Source organism: Phyllopteryx taeniolatus, chromosome 13 (assembly GCF_024500385.1).
Source record: "Phyllopteryx taeniolatus isolate TA_2022b chromosome 13, UOR_Ptae_1.2, whole genome shotgun sequence".
NCBI lineage: Eukaryota > Metazoa > Chordata > Actinopteri > Syngnathiformes > Syngnathidae > Phyllopteryx > Phyllopteryx taeniolatus.
In genome coordinates this window covers 25,804,815-25,819,915 of record NC_084514.1, presented here as the reverse complement: position 1 = coordinate 25,819,915, position 15,101 = coordinate 25,804,815, and the positions used below count along the sequence as shown (strand labels likewise).

Genomic DNA, 15,101 nt, shown 5'->3' with positions numbered 1-15,101 from the left:
TTCCCTCACGACATCCATCAACCTTCTCTTTGGTCTTCCTCTAGCTCTCTTGCCTGGCAGCTCCATCCTCATCATCATCCTACCAATATACTCACTATTTCTCCTCTGGACGTGTCCAAACCATCGAAGTCTGCTCTCTCTAACTTTGTCTCCAAAACATCGAACCTTGGCTGTCCCTCTGATGAGCTCATTTCTAATTTTATCCAACCTGGTCACGCCGAGAGCGAACCTCAACATCTTCATTTCCGCCACCTCCAGCTCTCCTTTCTGTTGTCTCTTCAGTGCCACTGTCTCTAATCCGTACATCACTGTTTTATAAACTTTGCCCTTCATCCTAGCAGAGACTCTACTGTCACATAACACACCTGACACCTTCCTCCACCTGTTCCAACCTGCTTGGACCTGTTTCTTCACTTCCTCACCACACTCACCATTGCTCTGGACAGTTGAACCCAAGTATTTAAAGTCATCCTTGCTATCTCTTCCCCCTGTAGCCTCACTCTTCCCCCACCAACCCCCTCATTCATGCACATATATTGTCTTACTTCAGCTAAGCTTCATTCCTCTGCTTTCCAGTGCATGCCTCCATCTTTCTAACTGTTCCTCCATCTGCTCCCTGCTTTCACTGCAGATCACAATGTCATCTGCAAACATCATGGTCCACGGGGATTCCAGTCTAACCTCATCTGTCAGGCTATCATCACCACTGCAAACAGGAAGGGGCTCAGGGCTGATCCCTGATGCAGTCCCCCCTCCACCTTAAATTCGTCTGTCACACCTACAGCACACCTCACCAATATTCTGCTTCCCTCGTACATGACCTGTATTATTCTAACATACTTCTCTGCCACTCAAGACTTCCGCATGCAGTACCACAGTTCCTCTCTGGGTACTCTGTCATAGGCTTTCTCTAGATCTACAAAGACACAATGTAGCTCCTTCTGACCTTCTCTGTACTTTTCCATCAGCATCCTCAAGGCAAATAATGCATCTGTGGTACTCTTTCTAGGCATGAAACCATACTGTTGCTTGCAAATACTCACTTCTGTCCTGAGTCTAGCCTCCACTACTCTTTCCCATAACTTCATTCTGTGGCTCATCAACTTTATTCCTCTATAGTTCCCACAGCTCTGCACATCACCTTTGTTCTTAAAAATGGGCACCAGCACACTTTTCCTCCATTCCTCAGGCATCTTCTCACACGCTAGAATTCTATTGAACAAGCTGGTCAAAAACTCCACAGCCACCTCTCCTAGATGCTTCCATACCTCCACAGGTATGGAAGCATACCTGTGGAGGTATACACAACACCTTTCTATTTTTCATCCTTTTTAATGCCTTTCTAACTTCCCCCTTACTAATCATTGCCACTTACTGGTCCACCACACTTGCCTCTTCTACTCTCCCTCCTCTCTCATTTTCCTCATATGAATCATAATTTCGCACAGCAATAAATGGGCCTCATGGAACTTATTTAATACCAAAAACGTAGTTCTACATCTTTTAAAACTCAATCACCTAATCCCAAATACGTAGTTTTGCGTCTTTGTTTTTTTGCGCGAGAGGCTACAGAGGGGGGTGACGTCACTTCTCTCCAAAGGATTACAATTTGAATGCCCATAAAAACGGACACGAGATGGCAGACGTGCATTTGATAAGAGATCAGCAAACACCATGAGAGGAAGTGCAGAGAAAGACTTGGGAGGAAGAGGAAGTAGGGGAGCGTGGCATGGAGAAAGGTGGACAAAAAAGTGGAGAACATGGAAAAAAAAAGACAATTGAAAATCGAGGCGTGTTTTGGGAAGAAATCGTCATCGTCGTCGAAGGTTAAACAAGTCAAAACAAGAGACACTAAGATGCTTCAGTGTGCGGTGAGGAAGCAGCGCACCACTGAGCAAGCCTTGTGTTTCGCTGTGTCACACGGTTCACGAAGCTCACGGTGCATTTCGCCCGAGCCTGATGATGATTCCGACGACGAGGATGATACAAGTGAGTCGATCCGGATTCATCTGATTCTACTGGAAGCAGCATGGAGCCGTTTACGGCCCCACCAGAACGAGGACGTTAGTGCTAGTTCATAGCTTGAACAATTGCCGACCAATCATATACAATAAAGTTGAAAATGTGATGTGTGTGTGATGAGGAACGTCCACACTGTAGCAACTATAACAAAAGATTTTGTGGTAATCACGTGTATTTCTAAAAATTACAGATGACACATCCACTAGCAGAGGTGACGCGATTGGTCGCATTACCAGCGCAAAAAAAAGGTGAGTAAAAGCTTTTTTTTCCCCACTTCACATTGCAGCTACAAAATATATTTTGTGGTAATTCATCATATTTCTAAAAATTACAGCTCGTGCATCCACCATCAAACGTGTTCCCACACGTGTTGGCTGAGCAAAGAAAGATAAATAAAAGCATTTTTCTCCACTTGACGCTGCAGGAATAAATTTGTTTGAAATGACAGTTGTTTGTATTTATAATTTACAGGTGGTGCTTTGAGAAGTGGGGATCGACCAGGCTGGCGTTGTGATAATTGGCAACCCAAAACCATTCCTTTCACGGCAATCCCTGGAACACAGAACGCTGCTGCAGAGCTGGAGTCGGATCAGCCGGTCGACTTTCTGGAGCTGTTCTTGACCGACGAGCTGCTCCAACATATAGCTGACACAACAAATCTTTTTGCCAACAATTATTTCAGTCGCCAACACTCTCGAGCAAGCACATGTAAACCAGTCTCAGTTGAAGAGCGGAAGACATTTTTGGGACTGTGTTACATAACAGGAATTGTGCAGAAACCAACACTTGCAATATATTGGTCTGTACTTCATTTGATTTCGATTCCCTTTTTTTGGCCAGGCTATGCCAAGGAACCGCTACCAAGCAATTTTGCGGTTCCTCCGTTTCAACCAAAATGCATCATATGACCCCTCGGACAATATGTACAGTGTTCGGAGCGTGCTACACTACTTGGTGGACAAGTTCACGACACTGTATCAGCCGTATGAAAACATTTGTATCGATGAGGGTATGACGAAGTGGCAGGGGTGCCTCTCATTCAGGGTTTACAACCCACAGAAGCCTGTGAAGTATGGGATCAATCATACATTTTGTGTGATTCAAAAACAGGGTACTGCTTCAACATGCAACCTTATCATGGCAAATAGTGTACTCTGTCCAATACTGTATATATGCTCCTTGACCGCCTCACTGGACATGGATACACATTATTCATGGACAATTTTTATAACTCTGTTGACGTGCAAGTGTCTGATTGACGCACAGACCAACGTTTGTGGGACGCTTACAAAGAACAGGGGTGAACCTGAGCTGATCAAAGAAGCGACAAAGAGTAGCTTGGGGGCAGAGGGAAAGGTTTCCTGCCATAATGGAGACGTGCTCGGGGTTGCGTGGCTGGACAAGCGGATTATAAGGATGGTGACAACCTGCCACCAAGATGCGATGAAAGAAGTGGACGTGTGGAAGAAAGGACACAAAGAAAAGGTGTGTTGTGGAGTACAATACTCATATGACTTGTTCATTTACTTAATTGCTCCAAAATTATATTTACAATAAATATATCTTTGTTCATCTATTTATGCCAGTGAGGCATAGTGACAGACAGAACAAATAAATGCTCTTCTATTAGATGGCAGTAATTAATGTATCCACTTTTTGTGACATTTTCGTTTGTTGGTGCGCCGTGAGATTTTTCAATTGTAAAATATGTGCCTTGGCTCCATAAAAGTTGGAAATCACTGCTCTCGTCAGGTCATGTACTCTACTCAGTCAGGTCAAACAAACATTACAACATGACAGAAAGAATGGGTGCCAACTTACTGTCATGAAATTACTTTACTGTTATGAAATTACTTCACACGCGCTGGAACTTTAGAGCATGATTCGACAGAACGCTGGTACAACCGTTGCTTGCTAGGCTACATAACGTTTTGTTGCCTGCTTGCGAGCCGTATCGTATTAAAAGTACGTGAACATACCTCATGCAATCCTTGAATTAAAGTCCTCTGCCGAGCACCGGTGACCACCAACACGTTTTTCCCCATTTAGTTCTGTGTGATGTGATGTAGTGCCTGTTGTGTGCCGTTGCACAAAGGCACCCGTTTCATTGCATACCACACGAAAAAAAAACTATTCATTGTAGACACACATGCACTCACGCACGCGCACGCACACACTCAAAGTTCCAAATCACATAGTTCAGTTCCAATTACAGAGTTCAGTTCCAAATGTGAAAATTGTATATAGTTCTTGGTGTTGTATTTGTAAATATTAACTGTTACTTTGATGTCAAAAACCCTTTTCTTGTGTTGTTTATGTTGTGGTATAGTTGTTGAGACATTTGAGCTGTCACAAAAGCAAAAAATATTTGTGTCAAAGTTATGCTTGAAATGTATCTTTTCACAAAAAGCTCATTTTCTTTCTCGTTTTCTTGTCGCCAGGGAGGAATTTTGGTATAACTTACCCATGTTCTACCGCTAATTACTAAAGAACAGAAAAGGGCACAAACAATCTTTTTTTTTTATTCTTTGAAAGATGGAAGTCTAATCTTTCTTTTGGGTGCCGTGTTTATATAGCCATAGAACAATATTCTGTGTGCCTTGAAAGATCAGTCAAAATCGTCTAAAATGGCTGGTACTGAGGGGGGTGCTCTTTTGAAAAATGGCTGGGATTAAATGAGTTAATACTGTATGACAGAATAATGAGTACAACATCCCCAAAAAATATCTAACTCATGCAGCAGTCTCACCTGTAATGGTGTTGTAATGGTAGGAAGCATGGGTGAAGGCTTGCAGTAGGTAAGCCTTGTTCTGAAATGTGTAGTTGATCTTTTTTTCAAAATTCTCAAAGCCGGAGATAAGGTGGTTGAGTGTTCGCTCTGCATCTGGATGTTCCAGCATACAGCGTGGTGGGATTTTCAACCAGCCGTAGGAAAAGTCACCAGTCAAGCTCCCTCTCTCAAGTGGTAACACCTGTTTCCAGAAAAAAACAATGTTTAATACAGACCCAGACACTTTTTGAGAGAATTCTTTCATGTTTGCTATGACATTCAGAAAAGCCTTTGCAATTAAAGATAGGATAGATTCAATCACTGTTGGCACGCTGGAACTTTGGGATATATTTGTAAAACACTTTCAATTAGGTAATGATCAGAAACTCCTCATATAGATAGCATTTGACACTCAGTTTGTACCAGGATTAGCTGATGTCATATACAAACAGTGGACAACGAAAGGTATTCAGGCAATAGGTACAGTAATAGAAAATAGAAATTGCTGAGCTTCCAAAGATTAAGACAAATTCAACCTACAAAAATTGTATTTGTTTAGATATCTACAATGAAGGGATTATAATAAGGAAGTGAAAATGCAAGCTACACAACCAATAAATTCTGTGACAAATGTCATGCTGAATGCATACAAACTTAACAGAAAATTTCCCAAAGTAATATCCAGATTTGATCAGCCTTAGGGAAATTAAGGGCAACTCATCATTATACCTAAAATAAAAAATTGGAAGCCAAATTAGAAGTAGTAATTAAATCTGATGACTAGTATGACATACAAGTGGCAACAATTGTTGGTACCCCTGTTAATGAAAGAAAAACCCACAGTGCTCACAGAAAGAACTTGAATCTGACAAAAAGTAATCATAAATAACATTTTTATACACATTAACCAATGAAAGTCAATCATTGCTTTTGAATTGAGGTTCAAATGAATTATTTTAAAAAATAAACTCATGAATATTCCACAAAAATGATGGTACACCTAGAAAAGATTGAAAATAATTTGACCATCGGATGGAGCAAGGCGTTTCCTCTAATTAGCAACACAGGTGACTTCAAACTTGAAATCAGGCAGTCGGCCTATTTAAAGGGTGACAAGTAATCACTGTGCTGTTTGTGACATGGTATGTACCATACTAAACATGGACCAGGGGAAGCGAAGGAGAGAGCTGTCTAAGGAGATTAGAAAAAAAAGTATAGACAAGCAAGTTAAAGGTAAAGGCAGCTTGATGTTACTGTGACTACAGTTGCACATACTATTCAGATATTTAAGATCCACGGGACTGTAGCCAACCTCCCTGGACGTGACCGCAGGAGGAACATTTATGAAAAATTGAAGTGACGGAAAATACGATGGTAACAAAAGAGCCCAGAACAACCTCCAAAGAAATTAAAGGTGAACTCCAAGGTCAAGGTACCATCAGTGTCAGATCGCACCACCTCTCGTTGTATGAGCCAAAGTGGACTTTATGGGAGACGACCAAGGAGGACACCACTGTTGAAAGTAAAGTATAAAAAAGCGAGACTGGAATTTGGCAAACTGCATGTTGACAAGGCACTAAGCTTCTGGGAGAACGTCCAATGGACAGACGAGACAAAACTGGAATCAGCTCTATTTTCATAGACGCAAAAATAAAGCATGTCAAGAAAAGAACACTGTCCCTACTGCGAAACATGGAGGAGGTTCTGTTATGTTCTGGGGCGGCTTCGCTACAAATGGAAAGGGGTGTCTTGAATCTGTGCAGGGTACAATAAAATCTCAAGACTATCAAGGTATTCTAGAGAGAAATGTGCTGCACAGAGTCAGAAAGCTTGGTTTCAGTCGGTCATGGGTCTTGCAACAGGATAATGATCCAAAACGCACAGCAAAAACACCCAAGAATGGCTCAGAGCAAAACATTGGACTATTCTGAAGTGGCCTTCTATGAGCCCTAATCTAAATCCTATTGAACATCTGTGGAAGGAGCTGGAAACATGCACCCATTCAAACCTGAGACAACTCATGAAAAGTTGGCCAAAATACCTGCTGAGAGGTAAAGAAGTCTCATTGAAAGTTACAAAAATTGTTTGATTGCAGTGATTGCCTCAAAAGGTTGTGCAACAAAATATCATTACCATCATTAAATACACCATCATTTTTGTTCAGGCCTGTTTCATGAGTTTGATTTTTCTAAAGAATTCTGCTGAACCACAATTCAAAAGCAATGTCCGATTTTTATTGGTTAATTTTCATTACATTTTTATTACTGTTGTCTGATTCAAGTTATTTCTGTGACCACTGTGGGTTTTTCTATCATTGACAGTGGGGTACCAAAAATGTGTCCACGTGTGTATTTTGTTCCTGGTGGAGTTCAACAACAATGGAGGGTGTTCAACTGGAAACATTTATTTATTTATTTACTTACAAGCCCTAAAATCCAAAGTAAAAGCTTATCAGCACCTCAGCCCTGTTGGAGACAATGTGGTTCCTTAAACGCACATCGTGCACAGTTTCTGGACAATTGAAATCATTTTGGGAAGATGTACATTCAAATCCGATTAAGGTGTTTGGATAAAATCCCAAAGACGTGTTAATCTGTACTTGGGACTCAATGCAGAAGGAGGATCGCTGTTTGATTAAATACTTCTCACAGCCTCCAGGAAACCCATCACTAGGAAACAGTGGCTTGACATTATAAAAGAAATATGGACAATGGAAAAACTGACTCGTACTACAATTGAGGTAAGGTCTGTTGAAGAAAAGATAGCAAATGTGGACGGTATACAGTGGAACTTCGATAGAATGGACTAATAGAGGCGGGTGGGCGGGGGGGAATACAGCCGATTGTCCGTAATGTTGAAGTACTTTTTTTGAGGCCATATGCACTCATATTACTGTACAGTACAATATTATTGTTTTGTAGCTTTTTTTGTGGCCTAAAACACCAAGTACAGTACAAAGCTATTGTAAATAAATATAAAAAAAGGTTCAAAATGTTTGAAAGTTTCACATTTTATCCAAACATACTACGTCGGTGTGCTTGATCATGGTGACATTGTTGACGTACACTACTCATCATCGGCGATTTGATTTGCTGAGCCATGAGGAATTAATGTGCTTCCTAGTTCAAAATCGGTTGCCAAAGGTGAACGGCTTGGCCGAAAAATTTTACTGGACCAAAAATAGCATGTTCCAGACTCCAGAGACTTGTGTTTTGTATGAACACTGCCGCCATGCCACTCTCTCCCTCTCTCCCACTCTCTGCGCTACGAGTCTATGCACAATAGACAACAGTTATAATCATCATTACGTGGCCGTCACATCAATACCCTACATTCAACATGGTCGCCACGAAGGCACGGGAGGCATGTCTTTTGGAATTGGATGTAGTCATTTTTCTAGTCATTCTAGTCATGAATTCTGGCCTTTGTGAGACACCTTTTTTTCCCCTTATTATAGCTTCTGGAGGAGCTGACCAGACTAGTTATATTTTATGTTATATGTTGTGGTTTTGGGGAATAGTATTCTGAGCTTCGCTGCGTAAATAGGAGATATGGGTGGTCACTGGCCGCCCTTAAAGGTGTGTTATACCGAAAATCCCTGTTGTGTGTCAGTCGAACTCTGAGCTAAAGTGTTAGCTTTTTGTGTTTGGAAAAAAAAACATGATGCCGGTAACGGTCGTCATCTTTGCTTTGTGTTGAAACGCTCAAAGCAGAACGCCATTTGGTTATTTTGACTTAAGGCTTCATAATTTGCTGTCTTTGCTTGCGGAATATGTGATGTCATCATGACGTTGCCACTTTCGTCCACTCCTTTGTGGTTTTGAACCATTGTATAGGCTTCAGTTTGTTCCCGAGTTCCCCCTCATGCTATTACGCAGCTCCGGATAAACTGGAAGCTGTTAGCGAACACACATTGAGACAGCGTGTTCCCTCTTGATCGCTGCTGGTGAAATAATAAACTTTAGATGGCCGACAGCACCACCCAGTGCTTTTACTGCTGGTTTTAAGCTTTCATGGTGGCTGATCTCCCACGAGTGAACTGCTCCGAGTGACGTGCAATCTTTCCAAAACGCTGACGCCGCGAGTGTGTTTTAAAGCTTTATGGCTGGTATTTTTAACCAGTTTTGCGATTTACAACGCAACGATTACAACAAGCTGTACCAATGGAAGTCACTGCATTGCTAAGAGATAGCGATCACACACAGTCAAATCAATTTGCTTAACTAAATCATAAAAAAATTTATTTATCAAAGCTAAATAAATTAATTGGTTAAATTAGTTTCAAATTTCGTTAACAAGCTGATTCGTTTAACTCCACCTAAGTGCCCTTCAACTATTTTAAATCAACTCTCACGCAGCAATTTTAATTTGATGAAATCAATTTTGTGCACATAACTTGACGCCATCAACACTTTTGCTCTATTCGATCACTGCTTCTACGCACACTCGAACACCTTTAAAGTTATGTGATAAACCCTCACACCGTAATTAGCGAACGCTATTTAATTATATAACAATTAATTACATCGCTTATATTGTGCCTCTATTCCAAGTTAGACGCACCGCTTAAAGGAACTTTACATTACAAACAATTCAGTTGCATACAGCTACTGCACACACAACGCAATCATGGCGGAGCTTTCAGAAAGTCCCAGCCAAAAAGACAATCTTGACACACTGGAAGAAGTCGTCAGTAACTTAACAAGGGACCTTGTCCCGGGCAATGCAAAGTCCCTCAAAGATGCTAGCCTTGAAGCCCTAAAAGATCGCACAATTTATGAGTGACGTCGAGCACAAAACCTTAAAACAGCTACAAGACACTTATGCCCACTTAAAAGCTAAATTGGTAGACTTGGCCGACCGACTGTCTAATGAACAAGTGCTTGAATTACAGGCCGAACATCAGCGAGCAACTCTTCTGCTGCGGCAAGCTTCCGGTGACATTCAGCGGCTAACGCACCGACACACTCAAAACGGAATGCTCCAAAGAGATGGGACAGGCTCAGGACACAGATGGTAATCAAGGAGACAGAGCTGTCCCGCCTCCAGCAACAGCTCCGGGACCAAGAGGATGAGTTAACCCATGTCAGGCGTGAGCTACAATTAGCTCAACAGCTGTCCACTGACTCTCTGACTCATCCCAGTGCACCGGCCCCTGCTACAGACAGCGTGGGGCCCTCCCTCGCCAGAAGTGTCACAGAGCCCTACAATACATCTCCGACCTTTGGGCCAGAATCCACCTTCAGCTTCCGGTGACATCCAGCGGCTCGCCGAACGCACCGAAACGCTCAAAGCAGAACGCTCCAAAGACATGGAACAGTCCTACGAGCTCAAGACACAGATGACAGTCCTGGAGACGGAGCTGTCCCGCCTCCAGCATCAGCTCTGGGACCAAGAAGATGAGTTAGCCCATGTCAGGCGTGAGCTACAATTAGCTTGACAGCTGTCCACCAACTCTCTGACTCATCCCATCGCTCTGGCCCCTGCTACAGACAGACGGGGGCCCTCCCTCGCCCAAAGTGTCACAGAGCCCTACAAAACATCTCCAACCTTTGGGCTGGAACCCATCTTCAGGGGGCGCTGTGTGACCTCCTCACGGGTGGCGGCAACCACCAGTCGCAGCTTACCATTTTTACTCACCCCGATTCTCCCCCGACCCAGCTCCAGGTCTCTAAAAGAGTTGCGCGCAAAATTCCAAGGTTTGAACCTAAGCCAAACGGGTCACATGACACAGCCACGTACCTTAGAGACCTCGAATTTCACCTTAAATGATTCCCTTCCGCTACTACTGACGACAGATTGTACCTTATTAAAGTTACATCTAGCCGAGAAGTAAGTAGCTTAATTGAACGACAACCGGCTCATGTAATGGCCGATTATCCAGCTCTCAGGCCAAGCATTGTCTCAAGAATTTGATGATCCAGAGGACGCAATCTGCAGCTCTCACAGTTAAACGGGAAACTTGAGACACCACAAGCTTATTACTGCCGGTTGTATAAAGCATACTTCGGAAATTTAAATGAACCGAATATGGAAGACGACAAAAATTTCAAAACATTGTTTGTCGAAAACCTACAGCCAAACACCAGCCACCAGCTGGGCATGGCACCGTGCCCACGCACAGTCCAGTGCCCATCTGTGTGAACTGGCCGCCAAAGGTTTCGCTAAACAAAAACACCCTCCCTCCAAAGCACAAGACTGTGGCGTCTTCTTCACAAATGAACCACTGCAGATGGAATTAAGAGGGCGCTAAGTGCGACACGCGGGTGACTGACACACGTTCTGGCGATGTTAAACCCGACAAAATAAGTCGTTTAATCCAAACAGCCAATCACACCCCGCGTACAGCAATGGTCCTCGTAACCAACAACGCCAATCCAATGATAATCAAAATCATGGAATGACCGCAACTCTAATTCGCGCCAAATTTACATGTCCAAACAGGGTACACGCAACGCCCAGCCTAAATCTGACTAGTCTAACCGAGACTCTAAAACGACTAGTGACAACCGGGAAAAGGGCTCCTAAACTAACAGCTCCCAAAGGGAACTTAGTGACGTGGCAGTAGAATTACTTGAGGTGCACCGCAGCCTATCCAAAGACAAAAAGCGGAACCCCTCATTATGACTTGAACTGACTGAGTCCAACAGAGCCACAGAGGACCAATAGGTCAACCAGGTAACCTTCGTTGTTCCCCTAATTACCTGCCAAGTGCCTCTGTGACCCCGGTCAACTCCACGACGACTTCACCTCGCCATAACCTAAGCGGACCACTTTGTGACGACCGATCCCTTGAACCCTCTCGTGCCGTCCTAATCATCTGACTAGACCCCGGCGAGGAGCCAACTCACGTGACATTATGCTACTGAATAACATTCTTCCATTCAGACAGCTTTTGGGTGAACTAACCGCTAAAGGTACTTCTCAGAAGTTCTATTTAACCATTACACTCGAGCATGAACTGCTCGCAACGCTCTGATTGACCCCGCGGCAGACATCACCGTTATATCCCATGCTGTGTTCAATCAACTTCTGACATTGCTACAAGCCAGTGGCTGTGACCTCCAACTGTAATGCTGCGCACTAACTATCCGCACATTTTCAGTGACTAACACCGAGCTAAACACCTTAACTATGCTCCACTGGACAATTGGCCCCATGATGTTAGTACATCCAGTCTACGTGTCTCCAATTGAATCCGTACCCCTGCTCATCGGCCAAAACCTTCTCTGCCACTTCGAACCACTAATTGATTACAAAAATCTTCAGCTGTGGGCGCAGGTGGAACAGGCGTTACCACCACCACCTCGGGAACTGTCCTCAGACCGGTGCGTGGTGTTACTCAGAAGACTGCGACCTGTCAGACCGCACTCCTTCAAGTGACGACACCCTCATTGACGAAACCACCGAGTCCCCTATAGCCACCTCACCACCGCTGAACCGACTTAGAGAACTCGTTTCTCTGCCATCTCGTCCAACCACCGCACGAAGAGCGCTACTGCCCCAATGTTGCTGGTGGTATTAATTTGCTTGACTGCCGACAGACGACGTCATCCTGGCCTTGTGGCGGACAAATTGGCAATTTCTCAGGCACTGTTTGACACCCTACGACTTAAGCATCATGACTTTCAATTAACGCTGAGAACTTTTCACTTTCCCGTTAATACCGTGCCGCAGTCTGCCGTCACTGCAGTGGGCGTGTGCGACCTGAATCTGCAATGGAACCATTGCTCCTTAACTCACTGCTTCCTAGTGGTCCCCAATTTGCTGCATAAAACTTACTGAGGCGCAGATGTACTTGTCCGACTGGCCGTTCAAGTTGACACCATTAACAATGTTTTATGGTCGCGCGCTAATACCGATTCCGCTAACCGTGTTTTGCAACCATTAAACCTTAAATCGGGACAAACCATCCCCGACGCTTGCAAAGTTTTGAGCGAAGACAAAGTTATAGTAAAACCGTCGACTGTTAACTTCTCTATTCGACTGGTCGCGCGCGCTAACCAATTAGTAACTGGTCCACATACATTCTTTCAGCCTTTGCCGGAGTTTAACGACCTGGGTTTTTTGCTGCATGCCGCACCCCCCCCCCTAGATGCTTCCTGGACCACCGTGTTGCTAATCCACAACCGCAAATGAAGCGACATCCACATCCCCAGATCTACTAGGTTTGGCCTCTTCATCTGCTCCGACTTCAACCTCACGGTCCCCGTGATTGGTCACCTCCCAATAGAACTCTCCCCATTGCCTAGCTCTGGTGGAGTACAACTCATGGTCCCTTCACGACACATTGCTATCGTTTCAGTGGGACCTACTGTGATGACATAATCAGAGTGGACCTGGCTGCAGACCAACACCTAGTGATCCATATACTCAGTAGAATTCCAACTACACCCAAATGCGTGTCTCCCGCGACTCCTCCCAATCTCTCATACTCCTCGGGAACCAACACACAGACGCTGGTAACACCGTGTGATAGTCGGCCGCTCCCTTTTCCTGAATTCGAAACTCACGTGTAGCAGGCCCTGGCGGATGCTGATTCCCTGAGTTCCGATGACGAACGACAGTGTTTGAGGGAGGTGCACAAACACGCCGCTTCGTTCTCTAAAGACTGAGAGTCCGGTGGCGAACTCGGCATCCTTGGGTCTCCGCTTTGAAGCGCCAGGCAGCCGTGATTCACTTAGCGTCGGCATGGCAAAGCAAATGTCTGTGTCTTGTTGAAGATAGTTTATTGTGTTGATCCGTTTAGTCTGCGTGTGACACTGCAGTTAATGTCTACCTCGTCGGGGAGCGGCAGTAGTGCGAGGCTGGGTTGCCAGGTGGCATCTTTTGCGTGGCATGTCCGCTACAACGGTGACAGTCTGCGTATTGACAAGTAGTGGAGCGGCTGGAGCTTTGGTGCGGCCAACACAACCTTGAGCTGAACGCGCTCAAAACGGTAGAGATGATCATGGATTTCATGAAACATCCTTCGCATAACTGCCCCTCATGCTGTCCAACTCCCCTGTCACAACCGTTGAGACCAAGTTCCTGGGAATTACAGTCTCTCAGGACCTGAAGTGGCAGATTAACATCAACTCCATCCTCAAAAAGGCCCAGCAGAGGATGTACTTCCTGGGCTTCTTAGGAAGCACAGCCTTCCACAGAAGCTGTTCACGCAGTTCTATACAGCAGTCATTAAATTGGTTCTGTGTTCATCCAGGTTTGGTGCTGCCACAAAGAAGGACAAAATTAGAATGCAATGGACAGTCGAGACTGCTGAAAAAAACTATTGGTACTCCTCTACCCACTCTTGAGGATGTGCACGCTGCCAGAACTAAGACAAGAGCATGCAAAATCCTCTTGGACCCCCACATCCTGGTCACCACCTATTCCAGCTCCTTCCTTCAGGTAGGCGATATCAAACAAAGCAAACTAAAACCAGCAGACATTCCAACAGCTTATTCCCTCTTGCCATTAGCTTCTTTAACAGTTGACTGACAATTTCATTGTAACATGCTCCCAATTTTGCACATCTCTGTCAGGACACCTCTACATTATTTGTTCACGCACACACACGCACACACACACGCACACACAAAAGCACACACGCACAAACACACACACAGATAAACCTGAAAATAACACTGTAAAGGACATATGCAAATTATAATGAGTAGGGTTGAAAAGAAGGTTACACTCACCTTCAAGCCCAATGAGCACAGGAACATTTGGGCAGCTCTCTCTCCACAGCTGGTCAGATAGCAACCAAGCAGAGCCTCAACACAGTCAGCGATGCTCTTGTCTGCAATGCACTGCTCTGTGTGCAAGTCGTAAGAGATTGACTGCTTTCCAAGCTCAGTGCCGTAGTTCTCCTCTGATGGATTCCAAAAACCCACCACAAAGTCATCCTCTTCACCTGCCTTGGTGGGGTCCAGGTAGCACATTGCATCCCATGAACTGTAATCAAAGTCCTCAGCTGAAGGAACTGTGGGTAGTGTCTCAGAGTGGTGGTGGGCTGAGGGAAATGGGTTTTTCTTTGGGACCTTCCATTCATATGGGGTCTCCATGGATGGTGATGAGCCTGAGGCAGTGGTTAGAGAGGGTGGGAAGCTGCTCAGAGAGATCTTTTTGCCAAATGCACCAGATCCTAGCAGCATATTGTCAATGAATTTGATGTGTTCCTTGTAGTACTCCAGGTCATCCTCTATGTTGACCTCATCTTTTGGCTCATCCTTCAAAAGCAGGTCTCCCTCATCAGTGACCTCTTCCGCCTCTCTACCACAGTCATGACCAGAACATCCATTAGGCAGAAGCTCTTCTTTGGCCT

At 44.5% G+C, this 15,101-nt stretch overlaps 1 protein-coding gene across 5 annotated transcripts in view; it reads right to left on the bottom strand.

The window, feature by feature from the left end:
• dicer1 (dicer 1, ribonuclease type III) overlaps nucleotides 1-15,101 on the bottom strand; it is a 265,924-nt gene that overhangs the window by 44,748 nt on the left and 206,075 nt on the right. For all 5 annotated transcript variants that reach the window (XM_061793888.1, XM_061793885.1, XM_061793886.1 and 2 more), the window contains 2 exons: nucleotides 14,476-15,099; nucleotides 4,772-4,994 (listed from right to left, as the gene is read on the bottom strand). In XM_061793888.1, the coding sequence (XP_061649872.1) occupies nucleotides 4,772-4,994; nucleotides 14,476-15,099 (847 nt within the window). The remainder of the gene's footprint in view (nucleotides 1-4,771; nucleotides 4,995-14,475; nucleotides 15,100-15,101) is intronic.